Source organism: Tauraco erythrolophus, chromosome 2 (genome assembly GCF_009769465.1).
Source record: "Tauraco erythrolophus isolate bTauEry1 chromosome 2, bTauEry1.pri, whole genome shotgun sequence".
In the NCBI taxonomy this organism is placed as follows: domain Eukaryota; kingdom Metazoa; phylum Chordata; class Aves; order Musophagiformes; family Musophagidae; genus Tauraco; species Tauraco erythrolophus.
In genome coordinates this window covers 1,311,605-1,327,500 of record NC_141466.1, presented here as the reverse complement: position 1 = coordinate 1,327,500, position 15,896 = coordinate 1,311,605, and the positions used below count along the sequence as shown (strand labels likewise).

The window sequence follows — 15,896 nt, the reverse complement described above, 5'->3', positions numbered from 1 at the left end:
ACACAATATGAATTTTTCTTCCATCTTCCAGGGTTCTATGTACATGTAGCTTAGAAAGAAGAGAGCAGAAAGCAGACACACGCTTGTGGTGAGGGGGCATGAACATTCATTCCTCAGAAGCAATTTCTGTAGTTTGTTTTTTTTTTTTTTAAACAAACATTGCATACATTTAACAGAAATCAACAGCTGCTTTCATAGGGAAAAAGCTATAATAGTGTTGTTTTTCTTAGCATCACCTACAAAATGGAACAGGATGGTCCCATTCTTTTATCTTCTCTTCAGACTCGTAAACAATGCAGCTTTTTCAGGTTTTTAAGCTTTATTCTGGCCAACAAGACGCCGCCGTCTGCCATGTAAAGCTGCACACCACATGGCACCACCCGACAGCAGATCTAGGTCAGCCTGCATTTTTCATGGGCTCCATCAGATCGCCCTTGCTCACTGCATCAACTTTGAACAACTTCTCCTTTTCAAACCTCTCTATCACCAAGCCAGGCAACGCACAGACTCCTGAGTATCGTGACTCTCTTCAATATTTGTCCTACCAAATACACTACTTCTAATTCTAATTAATTTCATGCCATTTCCGAGCCCAGCATCCCCAAATTTCTCCTTCAAGATTCTTTTCCACGATACTGCTGGTGAAAAAACAGTTTACTTAAGAGAGAAAAAAAAAAAAAGCTTTAGCTAACATAATTCCTTCCCTCTACTATTTGGGGCAGCTTAACAACTTTGACCTTGGCAGCATTCTGCACACACGGCAGCTAAAAACCCATGAGCTAATAAGCATATAAACAGCCATACCCACATTGCTGTAAAGCTTCTGTAAGCAATCACACGTGCTATAATGATATTTAGTTACTTAGATGCGACAAAAGCCAGTTCCACATGATTCACTTCATTGCCCTCTTCCATAAACAGCAGTTAACACATTTTGAGAAATACATTTATTAATTCTCAAATAGCAGGTATCCTAACTGCTCTTCCCACAAGCGTTCCTAAGGTGCACCAGAGCACGGCCCTGGCACACGGACTGGAGTTGGAAAACCACTCTGGATATAGATTACATTTATGAGGTCATCAGCACATCGGTTCTGACACAAGGAGCAACACTGTGAGGACGTTTCACAGGAGGCTTGGGGAGACTTAGATGGATCTTGACGGGGGGGGGGGGGCAAAGCAGCCAGTGGAGTGAAAACGCAGTCACATTAAATTGAACGGTACAAATGATGCTTATTTTGCTTCAGATCACAACGTTAACGCAAGTTTTACTGAAGAGGCTGTAAATCTGGCTGCTTTCCATTTCAGGTAGTAGCAAGGAGTCAGTAGGAAAATCATGAAACACGTAGAACGATTATTACATCAGAAATATATCACAATTGTTTATACGTGTATAATATTAAAACAATTTAAAGCATTGCAACAGTATGAAAATCATGCCAAAACTATCTGTAATCTTGATCTTCCTGTACAAGAAAAATATTAAGACCCAGCATAATTAACTGTTCACCAAGAAAATCAAAGAAGTGACCTTGAAAAACAAGATTTCTCAGTGCCATTCTAATCCAATAAAAATAGCCATCGAAATCCCAATTCACTAGAAAGCCTTGTCTCACAAGAAAAAATTCTTAAAAACGAACAATGGAATAATTGAAGCTTCAAAGTTACAAACTGATGTTTTTGTAAAAGAAATGTACATTCAGTAAAACCCCCAAGATTCTGCATTATTGTCATTGTAGTCTCCCCTTTGAAACCTGTGACATGTCAACAGCCCTTTTTCCAGCCAAGCCCAGCTCCGAGGCATGATACACACCTGACCTTGTCTCAGGAAAAAAAAAAAGGGGAAATGAAAACCTAAATCACATTTGTCTACCCAGCAACTTTCTCACGTTCCTCTTTGCAATTCCTATTCTCCAAACCTAGCATTATTTTTAACAAGCCGACTATGCAATCAGGGGAAGCAGACACATAGCAGAAATCTGAGTTTCTATACGAATATTTCGTGCTGTTAAAAAAGAATGCTATACAGAAAAAGCAAACAAATTAACAGCAGTTAAAAAAAAATATTATTTGTGGTTTCTTTGTTGTTGTTTTTTAAGTCTCAGTATGAACTGGGGCATGCTTCCTGTAGCAAGGTGGGGTTGGTTGCTGGAGGGAGAAGTTCTGGTCCCACCAGTTGTGCAATCAGGTAGAATTTACAGAAGAAAAAGAAATCTAGTCTAACCTGCTCTCCTAATCAAGAAGGAACAGCAAACTATTTGCAAATACTCTGTCCTGCCCTCTTCCCACCCCCAAACAAAGAGACCACCTGCCTCAACCTTTATTTAAAACGTGCAGGTATTTACAAGCAAACATTTTGTTCCGATTGTTAAGATGACTGCTTGGTAAACCTGATACCCGTTCAGAGTTCAAACCAGCAGTGTAAATCAAAGGGGCCACACAGAACTGGAAAGGACCCGCCATCATCAGGCGAGCATCACCCCAGGGCGGACGCTGAGCAGCACCCAGACAGACCTGGGCAGCCAGCTCAGGCACACCAGGCTCAGGATGCCCAGATGTGCCCACCAGTTAAAAATGGAGAGAGTATCAGAAGGAAGACTGAGAAATTCTTTTTTTTTGATGGTAACTTCTATTGCAGCACCCTAGTGACTGGTGTGAAATGGTCTCAAACCCTCAAGGTGATGCGTGTTCCCATCATGAAAGCAGCACCAAACTTTGCACTCTTCGGGCACTTCTACGGAGTTTGGGAAGAGCAAACCATACTACAGACCCTCTCTTCAAACAAGCAGCAAGGAGAAGCGTGGACTGCTGCTGCTGCCAAGAACTGGGTGTTTCGAGGTTGCAGGAGTTAATTTCAGCAAAGTGGCAACCTAAACCGGCACAGAACTGCCCAAAGAGGGATATTCATCAATCAGAAAAGCAAAACTAACTGCCAAGCCTTCTTATCTAGAATCATAGAATGGTTTGGGTTGAGAAGGGACCTCAAAGATCATCCAGTTCCAATCCCCCTGCCATGGGCAGGGACACCCTCCACTACACCAGGTTGCCCAAAGCCTCATCCAACCTGGCCTTGAACACTTCCAGGGATGGGGCAGGCACAACTTCTCTGGGCAACCTGTGCCAGTGCCTCACCACCAGACACTCACTCACTCACAGACATCACTTGAGCAAATACTGAACAGTTGCCTTGGATCACATCCTGCATCTGCTTCCAAAAACCGCACGCTGCTTTCTGCCCGTTACTCTCGGAAAGGCGGTGGGAGCTTTAAACCCGTTATCAAACCCCACAGCGTGGCCCCAGCCACCCCGAGCTAACACAAAGCAAGCAGCAGTGGAGATGAAGGCTGTTCACCGTGTTTACATATGCCCAAAAGCAGAGAGGATGCAGGAAGCAAGCTGGCAGTTTACGTGTTTTTAGCCATCCATTTTGTCTTTTCTTCTTCATCCAAGATTGCGTAGGAACTGTGCAGATCCACCTCCACAAGGAGTCACTAGGACCACTGTGAAGCCCTCACTTTTTTCCATCTTCCCACAGCACTTTAAAAACCTCACTACACGGGAAGCAGGAGTGAGCAGTGAGGAGTCAGGCACCACGACGGGTGCTGTTTGGAATGGATTTTGGCGAGGCACCACACTCTTGTTCTGATTTCACCCTCCATACTCGGGGTGCTCAGATACACTCCTCTACATCCCACAGCACTCAGGACAAAGCTGGACCTCTGTACAGTAGATGGAGGGGAACTTACAGCTCTAAATCTTTTGGTGTGCCTCAATTTCTGTAAAACTAATTGGAGAATAACCCCCATAGAGATCTTTATCGAGACTGAATTTACCAAATATTAAGAATTATTGATTAGGTAGGTGACATTTCTAAAATGCGATCGCAGTTGTTCCATTTTGTGCGTTCTTAGATCGTCCCAAATAACACAGTAGTGATGTACACAGGTCCAGGCAGAAACATGTTCACGTTGATGCTTCTTACTTAGTCATAACTATTTCAAAACAAGTGACACATCTTTAAGGGAGCCCTAAGAACACTGAAAGAGCACCTTGTTCCCTGCCCTAACGCCGTTCTCTGCGCTTAGAAAACATCCAGCACGGAGGGCACTGAGAAGACTTCAGCAATCCTAAAACACAGCTTTAAAAATGACTCAAAGAAAGAAGGCTGGAAAATCCTTTTAGTCATCTGAACACCTCGGGTAGAACAACTCCACAAAGAAAACGACAACAGAACTGGGGAAAGGTGCAATCCTAACTCTGCTCTCAGCAGCAAAACAGAAGTTACTGGAGGCTAATACGAGTATCTAGTTTTTCTAAGCTGAAACAAATCCAAAAACTTATTTACAACCCCCAGATTCCTACCTAAGTCAACAGTGCACAGGCAGATGTAAATGAGGACTCATTTCTCTGTATTTTCCCATATACTAAGCGCACACATAGACACTCCAAGTGTCAATATATCAAGACAGAGATAATTCAGACACTTGAAAACATCCTCTTCTGAAAAGGATTAATTGGCTTTCAAACAATTTAATTCGGCTTTGAAGACGCAGCTTTTATTAGCCACCACCAGATGGCAGAAGCAGAGGCTGCTTCGAGTTTCCAACAAAAGAAAGCTGCCTCAAACAAGGCGTGCATTAAAAGAAAACAATTTTTAATGCCTACTTTTTCTTCTCTTTCAATGGCTTCTTTGCTCCTTCTTCTTCCCAAGAAGTAAGTACTATTTTGTTGGAATTGAGCTGACACAAATTAGGAAAAAAAAAAAAAAATCTCTCTTGAGAACACGTTTTCTCAAATGGCATCTCTACTCCATCTCGCAGCTCAAGGCTTCTCCGTTACGGGTACTGCTAGAACAACAGTTTCCTTCTAGATTTGCACAGTCACAACTCCCAGTCAGCCACCAAAGGTATTCTCTTTGGTGTACCATGCTTCGAACCAGGAAGGTGACACACAGCTACACTGCGTAGCGGAATATCCCCTCGGGATATGGACTTCTGGTATCTGGGACCAGGAAAATAAGTGGGCTACAGAAGATCCACCGTGATGTGCTGAGTCTTGCAATAAACCAGCATTTGCAAGGTGGAGGAAAGCAAAAAAAACCCAAAACTAAACAAGCAAAAAGAAAATCAAAAACAAACAAAAAAAAAAATCAGAAAAAAATCAGAACAAACTCAAGTAGAATGTTTGAAAGGAAGAAAAGATATTTTAGTCCTAATCATATTTGATTCTTAAAACCATGTATCCTGCACCGGAGCAAGAGCATTAAAAAATGCATCCCAGCAGCACACGCTTAAAAAGACTTTGGAGCAGACTCTCTCAACAACTCCCCGAGTTACTAAATTATGGAGATGAGGTCATCACTTTCAGCTCTGTCACAAAACACAAACAGGGCTCGTTCCACAAACGACGCTGGAAGCTCCGCCACGCAGACGCAGTCACATCGGAGATGCCACCCTTGCCACGTTAACAGAGCCGTGTCTCCGTGAGGCTTTCTCGGGGGTCGAGAAATCAGTGTTTCTCCTGGATTTGTCTTCAGCAGAAGAAATGGAAAACCACTCCTACGCTGACCACATCCATTGGGAGGGAGATGTCCCAGGAACGAGCAGGTGAGGCTCGCTCCTACTTGACGGCAGCGCGAGACGCGGCTGCGTCGCTAATTCTGCCTCCGTCCGCGAGCAAACACGCCGCTTGCAAAATCCAAAGGGCTTCCTTCCTTCCTTCCTTCCTTCCTTCCCTGCCCCCCCGTTTCCCAACGACACCTGCACATCACTAATCCCGTCGCCATTTATTGCCATGTGTCAAATTACAACCTCAACTGGTGCAAAGCGACATAATGGTAATGATTAAGCCAATTACATCACAACACAGCTTAAAAACGCCACACAATGGAAGGATTAAAGCTGGCTCCCAAATAGGAGAGTCCTGTTCTTGGTGGAGCTCCCCCACTGTGGGAACATAAGTGCCTCTTTTCCTGTTGCACAAAGTTGTGAGCCTTCTGACATGTAGCTGCTGGACTGCCATTAACTAACTTATTTATAGGAACGCCGCGCTAAGCCGGCATCGCCGCGCCTCGGCATGAGCTGCGGTAGGCGGGCTTCTGCCAACGGGGCTGATGGCACTCTCCACGTCCACGGGCAGGTCGGGACACGTGGAGGTGGTGATCTCACCCTGCTTAACTGCACCGAGCCTCCTCTGCCCCACGGTATTTGGGTCAGGAAGTTGCTGACGGTAAAAGCCTTGGGGAAAGGGAGGGAAAGAAGAGGAGAGTCAAGCGAGCACAAACATCCCGAAAGCAGAGTGTCTCCTTCTCCAGATACGGCCAGACACCATTTGTAGCCCACCTGGATGGAGTACGTGCTACAGCGTGAGGCACCGGAATGCCAACTGATGCCAGTACGTGGCTCCCACGACAATAAAACGTGGGTTAAATCTTTAATAACCGACCTTTCAGACTAAGATTTTCAATTCTACCTCAGGGATTAAAAAGTTCTAATGGAAATAGAGCATCTAAAGCTCTTAGGAGGATTTAAAAAACTCAAGACACTTATTTTTATTTGTTCATCTCCTTGGTGTTTAAATCGGCATAATTCAAAACGGTTAAATCTTCTACCTTTTTTTTTCTGCTTTGTGCACCTTATTTTTTTTTTTTTCCCTTTCTTTTTCACGTCTTTGTATACCTTCTGATTTTCTCTACCATCTGGGAACACTGGTCCCATCTGCTAAAATGTATCTTCCTATTCCAGCTAAAATAAACACAAACCAAATTGTTAGTATTTTACATGTCATCATTAGGCTTTAATAAGATTAATGGGACTGAACGAGCTTCCAACTTTGAAACACATTCCTGCGTGTTGACTACGGACTCGGGCAGATACCACTCCCATCTATTCACTCTACACTAGTTTTTTGGCAACTAGGGTTATGAAGAAACTTATCATATGTGTAAATTTATCTTCAGTAGAAGTTGAATGAGCCAGGCATAACTGTTTGGTCTGGTCCCAGATCACCAACCAGCTGTTCCCAATTTGCTACATGGTCATTCCCCCTACATCTCTTCATACACAACCATGCATACATCACAGCCCTTCTAAACACTGAAACAGAAGGGATCAGCCAAAACCTGGATGATGTTTTGCTTTTTTCTTTTAAGAAACTCACATGCATACAAGCACACACACAAATGCATGTGTAAATTAAACTGAACACCACGTGCACCATCCTCAAAAAAGCTGTTAGAGAGCATTAACAGCTTCCTACTTCCGTAAAATTAGTTGCAAAGAAAGCTGAATGGTTTTGCTTCCTACTAGGCAACCAAAGGAAAGGGAGGAAGAGCAATGCTGTCGAATCTGTGCATCTTTGCACCTATCGAAACCAAATTTTATTTAAACTGAAAAAGCATTTACGTTTGCACGGCCTGTTAATGAGTACTGGTCTCCCACACGCACAAAATGAAAAGTGTTCGCATTAAAAATGCTCCTTCATCAGTAAAATAATCCAACAATCCAATAAAATTACTCCAATAAATGCCTTATATTCTACCTTAGTTCTGGGAAGACTGTTCTCTCACTCAAAAGGTGAGGTGGAGAGAACATTTTGAAGGACTATGGCTAATGGGCTGCAATTTGCACTTGCTCAGCGAATATGAAGTACAGACAAGATCTGGCACTTCGAGGTGCCTCTTCCCAGGGTGTTTTGACAGTGTGAAACAACAGCTTTTGGTTTCGTTTTCTTTTCTACAACAAGAATTGTTTTGTCCGTATCAATACACCTTTCTTGCATCAAAAACATCCTCTAGCTGATTTCTACACGCGCTTATCATCATCATCATCAAAGACTCAACGATTCAAGGGGCAGACCACATCAGCCAGCTCTTCACTTCCCCGATGATGACTACAGTGAAGCTGAACGACATTCTGCCGCCTCATTCAGCATGTTCTCCTGAGAAGCAGCTCCATTCAGTGCCAGTTTATCATGAGACTGAAATCAGGGAGAATTTAAGACTAACACATAACGTTGCAAGCTTTCAGCAGTCTAGAAATAACATTTTTTCAAAACAGTACTCTAGTATCTACAGGCAACACAGCGTGTCAACAAGCCTAAGTGGTAAATGTCTAAGCTAGGTGGGATGGACATAGCCAAAAGGAGAGTGATCCCCTGCAGCAAATGATGCTTCTTGCTTATGTGCACAGAGGGGCCCTACAATGTTCCAAGCTGAGGAATACACTTACACCCAGAACCATAAAGACAGCCCCGTCAACACTCTCCAACAGACCTGGTGGCCCATTCCAGCTAAAAGCTGGTATCCAGGCAAGTATTCATAGAATCATTTATTTGGTTGGAAGAGACCCTCAAAATCATTGAGTCCAACCATTCACCCTGCACTGTCAGGGTCCCTAAACCATGTTCCTCAACACCAAATCCACACAGGTTTTAAACATCTCCAGGGATGGGGACTCCACCACCTCCCTAAGCAGCTTGTTCCAATACTTCACAACCCTCTCTGGAAAGAAATTTTCCCTGATATCCAACCTAAATTTCCCCTGGCACAACTTGAGGCCATTCCCTCTCGTCCTGTCATTCCTAACGTGGGAGAAGAGACCGACCCCCATCTCCCTACAACTTCCTTTCAGGGAATTGTAGAGAGCGAGAAGGTCCCCCCTGAGCCTCCTCTTCTCCAGATTGACCAGTCCCAGCTCCCTCAGCTGCTCCTCACAGAACAAGTTCTCCAAACCCTTCACTAGTTTTGTTGCTCTTACACTGTGCAAACTCCTAACCTCACATCTTTCTCAAATAAGTTATCTGATGTTTGCCATTCCAACTTATTTTCTAACTTATAAAATCAAAAATTATTTTTCATTAAATAAAACGTGCCTACATGTATTCTCCACGGGCACACCAGCTGATTTGCTAATGTAACAGAGTCACCAACATTTATTTGTCATTGAGAGAGAGAGCAGAGGAAGCATTTCTTAAGGGAGAGGAGGAAAGAAAATGCTTTCACAGCATGCCGAAATAGACAGCCAAGATAAATTCTGGGATTAACAAATTTGGGATGATACGTTTAAAACACATGGCATTCCTACACATATATCATTCACTATATAAGGTAAAGCTACTTTTTTTAAGAGAGTGTGATAGTTTGATGTGTGGGGGGGTGTTCTGGTGGCAGGGGAGGGGATTTGCTCCCTGTGCCACCAGATCTGAGTCCCATCCCCCCCCGGGGGAGGTTGAGCCAAGGCGGCGCCTCTGCGAATGGCCCCATTTAAGTTGGGACAAAGGGGCGGGAAAGGGCTTTTTGCTCAGGAGCGAGGAGAGAGCAGGAGGGCGCTGCCCTCGCTCCCGGCTCCCGGCCGAGCGGCCGCTCGGGCCCGGGCCGGCGCCATGTGCTCAAGATGGCGCCGGGGGAGCCGCATGGGGGGCTCGGGAAGCGCCCCGCTCTGGGGTGCCCGCCGGGCCGAGCTCCCCCAGAGAGGATTAATATCTAAGAGAAGACAACCACAACGACCGGGTCAGCAAAGATGGAGCAGGAGGAGGTGTACTGGAGCTGAGGCTTCCCTTGCAAGTCGGTGTGAGATGGCAGGCGGCCCCCCTGCAGCCAGGGTGTGCTCGGCGGGGCAGAGACCCACTCGTGGCCTGTGGAGAAACCCACGTCGGGAAGGAGATGCCTGAGCCCAGGAGAGGTCGTGGAGCAGGGGATGCACGACCAGGTACTGTTAATAATGGGGCATGGAATGCACGACGAGGTCGTGGAGGCATCTGGAGACCGTGGGACGACCCACGCCGACGCGAGTGGCAGCAGCTCCCTAAGAGGCCGAGACTGGTAAAGCCCGAACTGGTGCGATCCATGGGGAGGATTGCAATCCTGCGGGCAGGACTTACTTTGGAAAAGTTTGGGGACTTTTTCTTTGTGAGTAGGGGATCCACCGAAGCAAGGGAAAAATGGTGTAAAGACTCCTCCTCCTTTAAGAAAGGAGCGGCAGTTAACAACATGGACGGACTGACCTGCGCTCCCCATTCCTGTCCCCCTGCGCCGCCGGGGGGGGGGTTTGAGCCAGGAACGAAAGGAAACGGGGTGGGGAGGTTGTTGTGTTTAAGATCTGGCCTTGTTTTCTCTTTTTCTCCTCTCAAGTAACCGGTTTTTCGTTCCCCTATGTCTCTTGTTTAGTAACTGTTAATAAACTGTTTTGTTTTATTAAGAAAGCCTGAGTCATGTTTTGCCCGAGACCATGTTTAGTGGGTGCTCCCTCTCGGTTCTTGTCTCGACCCTCAGTCCAAAAAAAAAAAAACCACGACAGAGAGTAAAAAGACTCTGATGGTTCTGAAGTTGCATCTTACAGCAAAGTTGCTTGGGACTCCAGAGGATGATGCTGAGAGCTGGCGACGGTACTGATTCGGTTTTGTAAAACCAAAGCTTAACAACAGAAAAGTCTTAAAACTTTTGGTAATAAGAAGGAGTTTTCAAGGATGTCCACCACGATGACTCCAAGACTGAAAAACACCTTGCAAGCTCAGCCGTTAAGAACCCCAAGTCTCCTCCACAGACTTTCAGTTGTGAGAGCGACTGCCTAAAATAATCTTCAGTAATATTTCTGCTCACCCACCTAGTCTGAAGGATTATGGAGATGAGCTCACAAGAACTGACCCCTCCAGGTCTATTAAATATTCAAAGAATATTCTGTATGCATGCTGGGTATTAAATAAAAAACAGAAAACACTGCAGACTACCATATGTTAAATACTTCAAATAATACTGGAGTACCTCTATTTGTTTTTTAATAATTTATTTCAATCACTTTATCACATATCAACATAAAAACGTGCAATACAGACACAATGTAAATTCTGGCATCACGAATAGCTAGGTACTTTTAAAGCTTTTTTTTTTCCTGTGGGTTAATTTTGTTTACAGTATTCTATATAAGCCTGGAGAAGTCGTTTCATCTTTTCTTTTTTTTTTTTTTTTTTTTTTTACCTGGATAGTAATAGCACTGCTATTTTCTCACCTGCACTAGTATCACAGCATGTGGGCCTTCAGCAGCAGGAAACTCTTCATTGTCATGATTTAGCCTACTGTTCCTACAATTCCCTTCCTTCCCTCCCCATCCACTCTCTTCCTGGCTAACCAGGTACAGCCTACACACAATCTGCCCTACGTAGAAGCACCTGCCATGAGTGCTCAGCTAAAACCATGGTTGTCACCACAAGGCTCACCAGCCAAAGACACTCGAGTGAAAACTAAGAGCCAGCCCATCCGTGGGCCGAGCAGGTCCGACGTGGTCTCTCCAACACGCATCCCGCACGCCATACACCGATCCACAACTGACCACAGGGTGCTGCAGCTGTTCAACATACCACTTTCTACTCGAGACGCGCTGTGAAAAAGGACCACGAACAAAGTGGCTTACTCAACAGACTGCAAAGCAGGGAACAACTACGATTTTTGAGCTGCCAATCTACGGAACAAGAACAAATCCAGCACTTGGGCAACTCCAATCTTGGAAGTTACTACAAAGCCAACGTTCCATGATTCCACGCAGGCTTCTGCAAGTAAAATTTGCTCACAGGTTTTATACCAAGTAACAGGATTCAGACAGCCTGTGTGTGTTGTTCTCAGATTACCACATTCAAGGGACAGTTTCTGAATCGGTGGATGTAAGCCACAGGATCCTCAATTCTCAGGTTGAAAATCGTTAATCTTCTGTGACATCACATCCAACGATTTAAATCGATGGGACCTATTTAACAGAACTGCATCAAACTACACACCTTGTGTCCAAATGTAGTATCCTCAGAGGCCAAGACTTCAACCTGAAATCAAAGAAAGATCATTTCAAATTCAGCCACTACCAAGAATCTCTCTCTCCTGAGCATAGCCCCACAGTCCAGGCAAAGAGGAGATCTGTAAATGAAGACACCAGCCTTGGTCAACCCTAGGAAACCTACACATGCCAGGACATGCTCAACTAACAGCTGGCAACAGAAATCCTTGAGAGAGGAAACTCAGAAAGCATCCCTCACGACACAAACAAGGTTTTCCAACCTGACCCCACATAAAGATGATCTGTCGGTGTCTCAAAACTTACTGTACTACAGCTGGAAGATGGAGTTTTGGCTACACCAAAAAGCTGCCTGAGCAAAACCAGAATCACCTACCGTGACAACTCCCTGTGAAAAAATGGCTGGAAATCATAGAATCACAGAATGGAAGGGACCTTAAAGATCATCCAGTTCCAACCCCCCTGCCATGGGCAGGGACACCCTCCACTACACCAGGTTGCCCAAAGCCTCATCCAACCTGGCCTTGAACACCTCCAGGGATGGGGCAGCCACAACTTCTCTGGGCAACCTGTGCCAGTGCCTCACCACCCTCAATGTAAAAAATGTCTTCCTTATATCCAATCTAAATCTCCCCTCTTTCAGTTTAAATCCATTGCCCCTTGTCCTATCCCTACACGCCCTTGTAAAAAGCCCCTCTCCAGCTTTTCCAAGGCCAGGCTAGATGAGGCTTTGGGCAACCTGGTGTAGTGAAGGATTTCTCTGCCCATGGCAGGGAGTTTGGAACTAGATGATCTTTAAAGTCCCTTCCAACCCTAACCATTCTATGATTCTATGATTCCTGTAGGCCCCCTTTAGGTATTGGAAAGCTGCTATAAGATCCCCCCAGAGCCTTCTCTTCTCCAGGCTGAACAGCCCCAACTCTCCCAGCCTGTCTCCAGAGCAGAGGTGCTCCAGCCCTCGGATCATCTTTGTGGCCCTAAATATCTGAGCTCTTCTCCTCCCAGTGCCTTCTGAGCAAGCTGGGTACTCCTGCAGCAGCACCGCGTGCTCTAACAGCTCTAAATGGAAGCTTGGCAGCAGATGTCTTGCTTACGGTCTCCTGTCCCGCCTGGAGCACAGCGAATCCTTTGGAAACTGTAGAATTCAGGGAACACGAACCCCCGCAGGCAAAAGCCGAGACCAGCCAGCTGCAAGACACAATGGATGTTCTACAGCTTGAGGGGAACGGGCTGCTAGGTCACCTCATCATGCTCCAAATCCAACTCCGCGCTGGCCACCACGTGCCGCACAGCTCCCAGAGTGGATACGGGCCAGTGTGGGACAACAGGCAACAGATGCACAGAAGCGCGCCGATTTTGCATTGGACTCCCTAAAAATACTTCACACTTCAGCACCTTTCACCTGAGAATCTCAGTGCTTTTATGAATTCTAATTAATTAAGCTTCCCGATACACCAGTGAAGTAGGAAATGTCATCGTCCCAATGCACAGACAGAAGAGCGAGGCAGAAAGAGGTTAAATAATTTCTTAGTAGTCGTGTGCCAAGCCAGGGACACGCTCAGGAAAAGAATCCCAGGTTTCTACTCCCAGGCTCACAGTTTAACAACTAGGAAATTCTCTATTTCTCTGATTTACATCCTATTTAAAATGCCTACTGCTGCATTATAATTTATACAACTAGTATAACTATAACTAATGTATCTAATCTCCAGTTTAACTTAAGAAGAGTGAAGGATTTAAAGCAAATCAAGAGGGAAAAAATGAATGTCAAGTTTCAGCCTGAAGCATGTTATAATGCCAGAGTTATAAACCCCTGAACAAGAGGGTTTATAATGGAAAGGCTGATAAACTAACAATGATGGCAGCACTTAAATATATTTATGTCATGATCTAGCAACATATGGTATCTCTTCATCTCTAAATTAAAAAAGGGAGGGAAAAAAAGGGGAAGGAGATAAAGCATTTATAGGAACCAGGAATAAAAGAAAATGAACTCGAAGTTACCTAATCGTGACCTGTCCAGCTGATTACAAATGGCAGCAAGAGGCTACAAAATAGCATCCCATTCAATAGGAAGCAGAAAAAGAAAATAAATCTAAATAAATAAAATCAATCTAAAATTATACGTATTAGCTACTTATATTAAGCTTCTAATCCTTTAGGCACTTTATAAATATTAAACAATCAGTCCTGGTGAGACTGATAAATATCCATAATATATTTTACAGATGAAGAAACAGACAGAGGGTTAAGTGACTTGCCCAAGGCCAAAAAGAGAATAATCAGCCACTGGATTGGAAATAACAGTACGACTGCCTGTCACAATACCGTGCCCTACTCGGATGCTCAAGCAGCTTCCGAAAAAAGTCATTCCGGTTAGGGTTAATGTGGTACCCGTCTAAATCGTGAACGCTCATTTTCACTAGGCTTATTGCTTTGGGACAACATCCAGCTACCGTAGCTGGAGACCCCAAAACCTGAACTATCTTGTCCAAGAGCCACTTAGTTTTCTCTGTCCAGTACCGTGCCAGTCACATACCCCGGATGCTACCCCTGGACCCACTAATGCTTATTACTCTGCTACGTTTCTGCCATGGAGACTCATCAGAAAAACTGGAGCCTTCTCTGTGCCCCTGGGTCCCTCTCCGACTCTCCTTGAATCCACCTGGGCTGCTGACTCCGTGCCAGCCCCAGTCTGTCCTGCCTCCCTTCCCCCTGCTGTCCCAGCGATCCCAGCTGGGAGCCCGCCTGGAGCTGCCTGCCCTGGGCTCTGCCCTCCCTCAACGCCCCCAGCTGCAGGAGCCCACCACGAAACTCCTTCATCAACCCAGCATGGACCGGGCAGAGCATCCTCTGGTTGGGCTCCGCGCTCCACCACGTTCGCGGAGAGGCCACCTCACCGTGCGGGGACCTTCGCTCTGGAGTACAGTGGTCGTGCCAAGGAAGCTCCCGCTCGCCCCACGCCAAGAGAACACTAGTGAATGCCACCATTTCAAAACACGTAACACGGCACGACGGCGACCAGCAAGTTCACAAAACCACCCTCCTCCTCTTCACCAAGAAACTGAGAAGAGGAACAAGCTGTGACATCAAGAGTAAAGGAGAAGTTTAAGCTGATGTAGCACACTCTTAGTCTCTTTCAGAGAGAGAAATATTTGCTTCGATGCTTAGAAACAAGGCTTGCAGAGACAATAAAATGGTGCAAAGTGCAGCTATTGGTGTAGATGATAATTCTAATTAAAAACATGGTATTGAACAGGTCCCATAAAGCCACTTCTGTTTTTCCAAGAGTGATCACACCACTTTGGTGATAAATACTTGTCCTCACCTGGCAGATGATGCAATAAAACATCCTCTGTGTTCTTTGTTACTCCTGTGTTTGCCAGTGTACTAGTGTGTCAGTCCATCCATTTTGGTTTTCGCCTCTTTATATAAAAGGCAGTTAAGAGACGAGTCACTGCTAACACCATAAGATACACAATTTAAAGTACTGAAACCTGATGTGGGACAACGTGAGGTTTTCGTCATTCTGAGTTCCAAAAAAAGAAAGAAAGAAAAAAAAACCCCAAAATGCATTACAACCTACGCTGAGAGGACCCCCCTCTAGTGGGAACGAGAGTGTACTTCAATCAGCACCCATTACCCAAGGAGAAAAGAAAATTTCTGTCCTTAAGAATCAGGCAAGCACCATCTTTCTCTTATCTTCTTCCAAACGTATTAATTCCATTCTGATAAACGAAAAAATTAACAAGAGATTCCTTATTGCTTCAAGACAATCAGACATTAAGAACTTCTCATTATTACACACTTATTTCTGGCAGTTAAACATTTCCTATTTTAGTTGTCTGTTCTGACTGAACATACATAAATATATTTCCTAGGGTGGGGGGTGTTTTTCTCTCGACAGTGGAAAATTCACCGCGTCACTGAGAAAACCAGACTGGGTTCTGCAGTGAGGCACCATGGATCTCATGTGCGTGTCTCTGTCGGACACAGCAGCTGTCCCCACGGCACCGCGCTGACCCTTTGCTCAACGCCCTTCTCCAGCTCCACTTCCATTAACTTCCCACTCCTTGCAGAGCTGAAGGGGCCTGTTTGCCCCCGGGTTTATTTCTATGT

The 15,896-nt window shown here is 45.1% G+C and overlaps 1 protein-coding gene across 9 annotated transcripts in view; it reads right to left on the bottom strand.

The window, feature by feature from the left end:
- Positions 1 to 15,896, bottom strand: part of ARID1B (AT-rich interaction domain 1B) — a 358,666-nt gene that overhangs the window by 153,126 nt on the left and 189,644 nt on the right. For 3 of the 9 annotated variants that reach the window (XM_086631993.1, XM_086631997.1, XM_086632001.1), the window contains exon 6: positions 11,767 to 11,808. The exons of the other annotated variants lie outside the window; for them this stretch is intronic. In XM_086631993.1, the coding sequence (XP_086488119.1) occupies positions 11,767 to 11,808 (42 nt within the window). The remainder of the gene's footprint in view (positions 1 to 11,766; positions 11,809 to 15,896) is intronic. 9 annotated transcript variants of the gene reach the window in all.